The sequence below is a fragment of the Carlito syrichta genome, unplaced genomic scaffold (assembly GCF_000164805.1).
Source record: "Carlito syrichta isolate Samal-C Ts95f unplaced genomic scaffold, Tarsius_syrichta-2.0.1 Scaffold143822, whole genome shotgun sequence".
NCBI classification, from domain to species: Eukaryota; Metazoa; Chordata; class Mammalia; order Primates; family Tarsiidae; genus Carlito; species Carlito syrichta.
This window is the reverse complement of record NW_007087918.1, coordinates 288,317-299,284: the sequence shown is the minus strand read 5'-3', so window position 1 is coordinate 299,284 and position 10,968 is coordinate 288,317. Positions and strand designations below refer to the sequence as shown.

General features: G+C 48.5%; 1 protein-coding gene across 1 annotated transcript in view; it reads right to left on the bottom strand.

Annotated features, from left to right (window-relative positions):
* AICDA (activation induced cytidine deaminase) overlaps positions 1-10,968 on the bottom strand; it is a 14,989-nt gene that overhangs the window by 1,410 nt on the left and 2,611 nt on the right. Inside the window, exons 2-3 of the mRNA XM_021708703.1 lie at positions 5,454-5,601; positions 1-261 (exon numbers count right to left, since the gene is read on the bottom strand). Of these exons, the coding sequence (XP_021564378.1) occupies positions 1-261; positions 5,454-5,601 (409 nt within the window). The remainder of the gene's footprint in view (positions 262-5,453; positions 5,602-10,968) is intronic.

Sequence of the window (10,968 nt, the reverse complement as noted above, 5' to 3'; positions counted from 1 at the left end):
CATGATGGCGATCTGGACGCCAGCGCGGTGCAGCCGCCGCAGCCCCTCGGGCTCTGCCTTGCGGTCCTCGCAGAAGTAGAGGCGCGCAGTGAAGATTCTCAGGCTGAGGTTGGGATTCCCCCTCAGAAAGTCAGCCACGTGCCGGGCGCAGTCGTAGCAGGGACTCCACGAGGTGAACCAGGTGACCCGGTAGCACCGGCCAGGGTCCAAGTCCCAGGCAGCGATGTAGCGGAGGAAAAGTAATTCCACGTGGCAGCCAGACTGGCGAGAGAGCACAGGGGTAAGCCAATCTTCATGGCCTTTATTGCGGTTCTGACAGCTTTATTTTTATTTTTTGATTTAGTTTAAACAGAAATGAAGCCGGACGTGGTGGCTCACGCTTGTAATCCCAGCACTTTGGGAGGCGAAGGTGAGAGGATTACTAGCCTGGGCAACTTGGCCAGACCTCATCTCTACAATAAATCAAAAGGAGCCAGGTGTGGTAGCACACCTGTAGTTCCAGCTACTTGGAAGGCTGAGGCAGAAGGATCGCCAGAGCCCAGCAGGTCGAGGCTGAGGTGGCCGGGAGCGGTCACTGCACTCCAGTCTGGACGACAGAGTGAGACTCCGACTCAAAAAAAAAACAAAAGAAATTTGTTCAAAAGGGCACCAGTAAGTAGTAAGGCAAAACTCTTTGTGGCAATTGCCCTGCACTGAGGAAAAGCTGTGGATTTTTAGAGAACCAGGATGGAATGAACTGACTAGAGGAAATTAGTAGTATCACTCACATTACCTCAGTAAAGATTTCATTTGTGTTTAGGAAGTTACCATTTTTTTTCGAGTCCAGGTCTCACTCTATTGCCCAGGCTGGCGTGCGGTGGCACCATCACAGCTCACTGCAGCCTCGACCTCCTGGATTCAGGTGATCCTACAGCCTCAGCCTCCCAAGCAGATGGGACTCCGGGCACATGGCCCCACGCCCAGGTAATTTTTGATTTTTTGTAGAGATGAGGTCTCACTATGTTGCCTACACTGATCTCGAACATCTGGACTTAAGCAATCCTCCTGCCTTGGTCTCCCTAAATGCTGGGATTACAGGAGTGAGTCACCACGCCTGGTCTTTTTGCACCTTTTTTTTTTGTTTGTTTGTTTTGAGTCGGAGTCTCACTCTGTCGCCCAGACTGGGGTGCAGTGGCCGCTCCCGCCCACCGCAGCCTTGACCCGCTGGGCTCCGGCGATCCTTCCGCCTCAGCCTTGCGAGTAGCCGGAACTACAGGCATGCGCTACCATGCCTGGCTGATTTTTTGATTTATTGTAGAGATGAGGTCTCGCTGCCCAGGCGGGTCTTGAACCCTCAGGCTCAGGCCATCCACTCACCTCAGCCTCCCAAAGGCGCGGGATGACAGGCTGAGCCACCGAGCCCGGTCTTTTTGCACCTTTTGAAGGGAAGGAAAATGGCTTGGAAATGCCTCCTGATGTAACACTGTGGAAATATACCTGGACCACTCGTTGGAGACGGGACAATGTGTGAGGACCGGTTAAGAGCATCTCAAGAGGGAAAATAGATTTTGATGAGGCAGACAGGCAGGGGTTGTAAGAGAAATTATAGGCACTGCTATGGGCTAAAAGCATTTAAATATGGTGTTTGTTCAATGTGTGATCGTTTTGATTGCAATAACAATTGTAAGAGTGCACTATCACAGGAACACCTAGCATAGCAGAAAAGTCTTTAGTCCCAGAATCTAAAGATTTAGGTTCCATTTTCTTTTTTGTTTTTTGAGTCGTAGTCTCGCTCTGTCGCCCAGACTGGAGCGCAGTGGCCGCTCCCGGCCACCGCAGCCTCGACCTGCCGGGCTCCGGTGATCCTTCTGCCTCAGCCTTCCGAGTAGCTGGAACTACAGGCGCGCACTACCACACCCGGCTAATTTTTTGATTTATGGTAGAGATGAGGGCTTGCCAAGTTGCCCAGGCGGGTCTCGAACCCACGGGCTCAGGCCATCCACTCACCTCGGCCTCCCAAGGCGCGGGATTCCAGGCTGAGCCACCGAGCTCCGCTCTAGGTCCCATTTTCCATCTCCACTACTCACTTAGTGGAGTGACTTAGACAAGTTACCCAACTCTTGGTTCTTCTATTTTGTTATCTGTGAAATTGGGTTGGTGGTGTGAGCCTTGAATGAGAGGTAAGAGAGAGAGCTTGGTAAAATCAAAGCTTTCTAGAAATAGAATGTGCCATGTCGCCAAATAGGAGAGAGATTGGAAGTCAAATAATGGCAGTGAGGTAAGTTACTCAATACAGATGCAGGAAAAATTGCACAGTAAGATAATCACAACAATGAGCCAATGATATTCCATCCCGGGATTCCACCAAGACTAGATGTCACAGCGTTAGGAGGCAGGGCATATTCACAGGCAGAAGCTTACGGATTTGGGTGAAGAAGTTTCTTGGAAATATCATTCTCTCAGCAAGTTAAAAAGAGTGATTTAATTAATCAGTCAGTCTATCTTGGCTGGGCACAATGGCTCATGCCTGTAATCATAGCACTTTAGAAGGTCTACATGAGAGGGTTGCTTGAGTCCAGGAGTTCAAGACCAGTCAGGGCAACATAGTGAGGAATTGCCTCTATATTAAAAAAAAAAAAAAAAAAAGTTGAGTGCAATGGCTCACAGGTATAATCCCAGCACTTTGGGAGGCTGAGGTGAGAGGATTGCCTGAACCCACGGGTTCAAGATCAGCCTGGGCAACTTGGCAAGACCTCATGTCTACAATAAATCAAAAAATTAGCTGGGTATGGTGGCATGAGCCTGTAGTTCCAGCTGGAACTTGGAAGGCTGAGGCAGAAGGATCATCTGAGCCCAGCAGGTTGAGGCTGCGGTGGCCATGAGCATGCACTCCAGCCTGGGTGACAGAGTGAGACTCCAACTCAAAAAAAAAAAAAAAATTAGCAAGACATGGTGGCGTGCACCTGTAGTCCCAGCTACTCAGGAGGCTAAGGTGAAAGAATCTCCTGAGACCAGGAGGTTGAGGTTGCAGTAACCTGTGAACTGTGACTGTGCCACTGCATTCCAGCCAGGGTGACAGAGTGAGACTCAACTCAACTAATAAAACAAAACAAAACATAACACTGTTCATAAAACTCATAAAATCTGAGTTTTCTGTGGGTCGTGTTGAATATATTCACCAGCCTGTACATGTGAGTCGGAGAAAAAGGAAATCATTTGGAAAACAGAATCGAGTCACGGTTCATTTATCCGAAGTTCTTCTTCCTTAATTTTCAACAACTCTGAAGGTATGATTTGTTTTTCACATTTAAAAATTTGTTTGGGCTGGGTGCGGTGGCTCAGCCTGTAATCCCAACATTCTGGGAAGCCGAGGCGAGAGGATTGCCTGAGCCCGCGGGTTTGAGACCAGCCTGGGCAACTTGGTGAAACCTCATCTCTATAATAAGTCACAAAAACTAGCCGGATGTGGTGGCGTGCATCTGTAGTTCCAGCTACTTGGAAGGCTGAGGTGGTAGGATCGCCTGAATCCAGCAGGTTGAAAATGCGGTGACCATGAGCGTGCCCCTGCACGCCAGCCTGGGCGACAAGAGTGAGACTCTAACTCAAAAAAAAAATTTGTTTGAATGAGCTGATAATGTTTTCTCAAACCAAAGTGCTCTTAGCTTAATTAATTTCCAAGACATAAACCGGGCTCGGTGGTTCAGCCTGTCATCCCGCACCTTTGGGAGGCTGAGGTGAGTGGACTGCCTGAGCCTGCGGGTTCGAGACCTGCCTGGGCAACTTGGCGACACCTCATGGCTACAATAAATCAAAAAATCAGCCGGGTGTGGTAGTGCGGCTACTCGGAAGGCTGAGGCGGCAGGATCGCCGGAGCCCGGCAGGTCGAGGCTGCGGGGGCCGGGAGCGGCCACTGCACTCCAGTCTGGGCGACCGAGTGAGACTCCAACTCAAAAAAAAAAAATTTTTCCAAGACATTCAGGTGCTGGGGAGGGGGAGAGTTTGAAGGCCATTTGTATTTGGCATTGACGGGAGGTGTGGCATTCGGGCGCCCAGCAAGACTAGGGATGGATGACCCTTTGGGCCATGTATAATTGGGGTGCATGGACACAGAGAAAGGAATTTGTTTGCTTATTTTTCTGAGTCAGGATCTGGAGTGCAGTGGCACAATCATGAGTCCCTGTAACCTCAGCCTCCTCAACTTCCTGGGCTCAGGTGATCCTTCAACCTCAGCCTCCCAAGTAGCTGCTTCTACAGGCACATGCACCACGCCTGGATAATTTTTAAAAAATTTTTTTGTAGAGACGAGGTCTTTGCTATGTTGCCTAAGCTGGTCTCGAACTCCTGGGCTTAAGCCATTCTCCCAATTCGGCCTTCCGAAATTCTGAAATTACAGGCATGAGTCACTGCGTCTGGCTAGAAAAAGCAATTAAAAAACAATAAGATTTGAGGAATATGGTGGAGACATGAAGAGGATGAAGCAGTGGCATCCACAGAGGGTTCTAAAAGCACCCACAGTTATGCTTTATTTTTTTTTATTTTTTATTTTTTATTTTTGAGTTGGAGTCTCACTCTGTCGCCCAGACAGGAGTGCAGTGGCCGCTCCCGGCCAGCGCAGCCTCGACCTGCTGGGCTCCGGCGATCCTTCCGCCTCAGCCTTCCGAGTAGCCAGAATTACAGGCATGCGCTACCACGCCCGGCTGATTTTTTGATTTATTGTAGAGATGAGGTCTCGCTGCTCCAGGCGGGTCTCGAACCCGCGGGCTCAGGCAATCCACTCACCTCAGCCTCCCAAAGGCGCGGGATTACAGGCTGAGCCACCGAACCCGGCTCAGTTATGCTTTAAACTGCTTGGGCCGGGTACTTGTCTCACGCCTGTAATCCCAGCACTTTGGGAGGCTGAAGCAGGAGGAGTACTTGAGCCTAGGAATATATAGCAAGACCTCATTTCTACCAAAAATTAGCCAGGCATGGTGGTACCTGCCTGTGGTCCCAGATACTCGGGAGGCTGAGGCCGAAGGCTTTTTGGTTGCCGCTGTTGAGGAGGAGAAGTCTCAGTCTGTCTCCAGGCTGGAGTGCAGTGGCATGCTCACGGCCACCGCAGCCTCGACCTGCTGGGCTCTGGCGATCCTTCCGCCTCAGCCTTCCAAGTAACTGGAGCCACAGGGCCACACCACCACCCCTGGCTAATTTTTTGACTTATTATAGAAATGAGGTTTTGCCACCAAATTGGCCAGCCTGTCCTGAACCCCTGGACTCAGGCAATCCTCTTGCCTCCGCCTCCTAAAGGGATTACAGGAGTGAGCCACCACGCCCGGCTGAGACAGATGGCTTACTTGAGCCCAGGAGGTGGAGGCTGCGGTGAGCTGTGTGCCTGCCACTGCACTCCGGCCTGGACAACATAGTAAGACCCCAACTCAAAAGAAATAAAGAAAAAATCAAAACAAATTGCTTGAAACGGGAACTTTAATTGATACCTTGTTGCGGAGGTAACCGAAGTCCAGGGAAAAGGAAGTGGCACTGTCTCGCCTCTTCACCACATAGCACAGGTAGGTCTCGTGCCGACCCTTCGCCCAGCGGACGTTTTTGAAGTGATAAAGAAACTTCCTCCGGTTCATCAGAAGGCTGTGGGTGAGAGGGCAGGGAGGACAGGAAGACAACTCATCACCTGGGTACTCTGGGTTTGCCTCCGGCTCTTTTTTTTTAAAGGTGTAACCACTTGGGCTAACCAAATTAGTTCTGTTGGCACTAGGTCACACACACGGTCCCTATACTCCTAGGTTGGGGGCGGGGGAGTTTGTTATTTGGGCTTTTTCTTTTTGGGCTTTTTCATGTCACATCCATCTCTGTATTTGTATCTTATTTGTTTTACTTTCAAGTGCGTCGTGGAGGACGTACATTTTTTTGTTGTCGTTGTTTTTGTTTGTGTGCTTTGCTTTGTTTTGTTTTGTTTGAGTTGGAGTCTCACTCTGTCGCCCAGACTGGAATGGAGAGACATGTTCAATGGCCACTGCAGCCTCCATCTGCGGGACTCAGGTGATCCTTCCATCCCATCTCAGCCTTCCGAGTAGCTGGAACCACAGGCATGCGCCACCATGCCCAGCTAATTTTTTGATTTATTGTAGAGACGAGGTCTCGCCAAGTTGTCCAGGCTGGTCTCGAACCCGCGGGCTCAGGCAATCCTTTCGCCCGGGCCTCCCATAGTGCTGGGATTTAGGCATAAGCCGCCACACCCGGCCTTTTTTTGTTGTTAATAATGTGCTAAGATGTTCTGAGTTTGCCCTAGAATAAACGAAACTCAAAATAATAATAACAACAAGAACATAATAGTCCGGGTGCAGTGACTCACACCTGTAATCCCAACATTTTGGGAGGCCAAGACAGGAAAATGGTTTGAGCCCAGGAGTTTGAGACCAGCCTAGGCAACATAGCAAGACTTCATCTCCACACACACACACACACACACACACACACACACACACACACAATATATATATATATTAGCCAGGTATGGTGTGGCATGTGCCTGTAGTCCCAGCTACTCCGGAGGCTGAGGTGAAAGGATCACCTGAGCCCAAGAAGTCAAGGCTGCAGTAAGCTGTGATGGTGCCACTGCACTCCAGCCTGGGTGACAGAGAGCCCAGCTCAAAGAAACAAACAAATAAATGTTGTGGTTAGTTTCTTACTAATGATGATAACATCATCGTCATCATAATTCCTCGGGCTAAACCAGAGAAGACGCTCTGACTTTCTTTGGCTGCCCAAGACATGCTGAGCTTGGAATCCGTCTTAAACTTCCTGGCTTCTATTTCAGACCATCTGAGGGACACTCCTCAGGAACCCCATACCCTTTGGAGCTCACAAGACCGTCTCCCCCCACAGCTGTCTTTAGTTGCTGAGGACTTGGGTCACAATTAAACTTGTTCCTCAGGCCCACGATCACACTTCCGGGTCTCGACTGGAGTCTCTACCTCCGTGTCCGATACGCATCTCAAACACAACCTGGTCACCACAGGATTCCTTGCCCTCCCCTGTCCTCAGCGGCCACTCCTCCCGACGTGGTCCCCTCGGGTAAGCAGCCTGGAAGCTTGAAATCGTCCTTGCTTTGTTCTTCTTCCCCAGATCTCCCATTTAATTCATCACCTAAATGTGTGGATTCAAGCCCCAGTTAGTTATCGAGTTTGTCCCTGCTCTGTTCACTGTATTCCCTCTTCAGTCTTCCCACCTTACCCGTTGTGCGGGCTTCTTAGCCGGCCTCTCTGTCTCCAGTCTCTCCAAAACAACATTCTCCACACTGTCACCAGGGGGCTCGCACAAAAAGCCAGGCGTACCATGTCATTCCCATGCTGACATTCCCCTAAGGATTCTCTTCTGCCCACAGAAGAAATCCAAATTTTTTCTTTATTTCTTTTGAGTTGGGGTCTTACTGTGTTGTCCAGTTGAGGCCAGTTTTCACAGTTGGGCCTCCATTTCTGTTCCTGCCTGCGTTTCCTGGTACTTTTTCCTCCCTTCCGCATGGTTTCAGGAAACCCACACAGCAAGCCCCTATGCTCCAGGCCCCGAGAGGACGGTACTCTCTGAAGCTGGTTCCCTGGTACTGGGCTGCTTTTCTTTTCCTTTTTTTTGAGTTGGAGTCTCACTCCGTCGCCCAGACTGGAGTACAGTGGCCACCCCCGGCCACCGCAGCCTCGTCCTGCTGGGCTCCGGCGATCCTTCCACCTCAGCCTTCCAAGGAGCTGGAACTACAGGCGCGCGATATCACGCCCGGCTAGTTTTTTGATTATTGTAGAGATGAGGTCTCACCAAGTTGCCCAGGCGGGTCTCGAACCCGCCGGCTCAGGCAATTCACTCACTTCATCCTCCCAAAGCACGGGATTACAGGCTGAGCCACCGAGCCCAGCTTTCCTTTTTTTTTCTGAGTGGGGTCTTACTCTGTCACGGCCCACTGCAGCCTTGATCTGCTACACCCAGGCAATCCTTCTGCCTTTAGTTTCCGTTGTTTTCTTTTTAAATTTTATTTTATTTTTTGAGTTGGAGTCTCACTCTCGCCCAGAATGGAGTGCAGTGGCACGCTCCCGGCCACCACCACCTCGACCTGCTGGGCTCCAGCAATCCTCCCACCTCAGCCTTCCAAGTTGCCGGAACTGCAGGTGCGTGCTACCACGCCCAGCTGATTTTATTGTAGAGACGAGATCTCACCAAGTTGCCCAGGTGGGTCTTGAACCTGTGGGCTCAAGCAATTCACTCGCGTTGGCCTCCCAAAGTGCTGGGATTACAGGCTGAGCCACCGAACCCGGCCTGTGTTGCTTTCTAATCTTTCACTTTTGTCTCCCCATTAGACTTCCTGCATTTTGAGGTAGAGTATCACTACACACACACACACACACACACATTATTTTTAATTTATTTTTTTATTTTTTATTTTTGAGGTGGGGTCTCTTTTGCCCAGGCTAGAGTGCAGTGGCACACTCACAGCCACTGCAGCCTCTAGCTGCTGGGCTCAGGCGATCCTTCTGCCTCACCCTTCCAAGTGGATGGAACTATATGCGCACACCACCATACCTGGCTAATTTTTTGATTTATTATAGAGACAAGGTCTCATCAAGTTGCCTGGACTGATCTCAATTCCCTGGTCTCAGGCAATCCTCTCGCCTCTACCTCCCAAAGTGCTGAGATTACAGGCTTGAGCCACGATGCCCAGTTTAGATATATATTTTTAATGTATAAGAGGAATACTTTCTAGGAGTGGTGACTCACAGCTGTAATCCCAGCACTTTGGGAGGTGGAGGAAGAGGATTGCCTGAGTCCAGGGTTTCAAGACCAGCCTGGGAAACTTGGTGAGATCTCGTCTCTACAATAAATCAAAAAATTAGCCGGGTGTGGTGGTACACGCCTATAGTTCCAGCTACTTGGAAGGTTGAAGCAGAAGGATTGTCTGAGCCCAGCAGATCGATGCTGTGGTGGTCGTGAGCATGCCACTGCACCCCAGCCTGGGTGACAGAGTTAGACTCCAACTAAAAAAAAAAAAAGAGCAATGCTTGATCATTGTCAAATTTGAATACTACAGAAAAACAGGATGCTTTAATTTTAAAATATTGAATTAAAAAATCTAGAATATCATAGTGTCTAATGACAGTGACTGTTAAGATTCTTGTCTTGGCTGGACACGGTGGCTCAAGCCTATAATCCCAACACTTGGGGAGGTTGAGGCGAGAGGATTGCCTGAGCCTGTGGGTTTGAGACCTGCCTGGGCAGCATGGTAAGACCTCCTCTCTACCCCTCCCAAAAAAAAGAGAGAGAGAGTCTTGTCTTTTATAGGCATATAGTCACATGACTTGGATTTACTCATTACCTGCTGCTTTTTAAATTCAGCAATATAATCTAAATATTTTGCTATGTTTTTCTCACACAGCTCCTTCTTTTTTGTTTTTTTTCTAGCTCCTAGAGGTGTCTTGCATATGACGAGCACTAAATTTAATGGAATTTGTGGAAATCCTCTCTGGTAACCCAAGTTTCTTTAAAGAAATTAAGAAGTACTCGTTACCGCGGCGGACACAGTAACGCAAGCTATACAGTGTGGTTGATACCAAAACATCAGAGACACTGACGCGGTGTCTTGTTTTTTTTTCCCCAGAAATGTATTTATCCAATTTGTTGGGCTAGTGCTGCCTCCTACTGGCCCGGAGCAGAAGGTCAGAAAACTTGTAAAGTAATGACCTCATCAGGAATTTGAATACCGTACCCTGGCAAGAGAATTGAAAGGTTCTCACTTTTTTTTTCTTTTTTACACTGAGGTTAATTTACATACAGTACACGTCAGCCATTTGAAATTCACAGTTCTACAAATGTTGGCAGATGTCAACACCCCAAGTTGCTACTACAATCGGGATACAGACATTTCCAGGGTGTGCTCCCTCACCCTGCGATTCATCCCTGCACAAGTAGCTTGTTCCCTTTTTTTACTGCGGAGTGGTATTCTGTCGCGTGGATGTAAGCACATTTTGCTTATTCACTCACTGCTAATGGACATTTGGATGGTTTCCACTTTGGGTCAGTGCCAATGAAAGTACTGTGAACATTCATGTACCAGCCTTTGTGCAGACATAAGTTAAGAATTGCTGTTTTAGCCAGGCGCGGTGGTTCACACCTGTAATCCTAGCACTTTGGGAGGTGGATGTGAGAGGACTGCCTGAGCTAAGGAGTTCACGACCAGTCTGGGCAACTTGACGAGACCTTGTCTCTACAATAAATCGAAAAATTAGCCAGGTGTGGTGGTATGCGCCTGTGATTCCAGCTACTTGGAAGGCTGAGGCAGAAAGATCACCTGAGCCCAGCAGGTTAAGGCTGTGGTAACCGTGAGCTTGTCACTGCACTCCAGCCTGGGTTACAGAGTGGGACTCCAACTCAAAAAAAAAAAAAATGTATGATATTTTAATGTAATCCAGGTGATAGACCCTGACTTTAAAAGTTAACCACCAAAATGTTAAGTAGATTATCTAGAGCAACAGCTCTTTATGGCTAATGCAATTTAAACGTCTCCTCTCATACACATGAAGCTTATTAGAAAGCACTTTAAACCTTGAGGCACATCACTAGATGTATTACCAGTATATATATTATATTAAATGTATATGCAATATAAAAATTAATCAGGGGTGGGATTGGCAGTTGAGGGAAACTGCCGGGGGGGGCACACCTCATCAACAAGGGTCCCCGCAAAATGAACATTTGTATACTTAACCCTGAATTGCACCCCACATCTTTAATATGAGGACTGAATGAATAAATACATACATAGATAAATAAATAAACAAAAATTAGTCAGCTGTATGATTTAAAATTAAAAATACATCTTTGGCAGGAATATAAAATGGATACTAACAAAGATCCAATAAGAATTTGCTTTATTAGCCGGGTTCGGTGGCTCAGCCTGTAATCCCAGCGCTTTGGGAGGCTGAGGTGAGTGGATTGCCTGAGCCCGCAGTTGGAGAC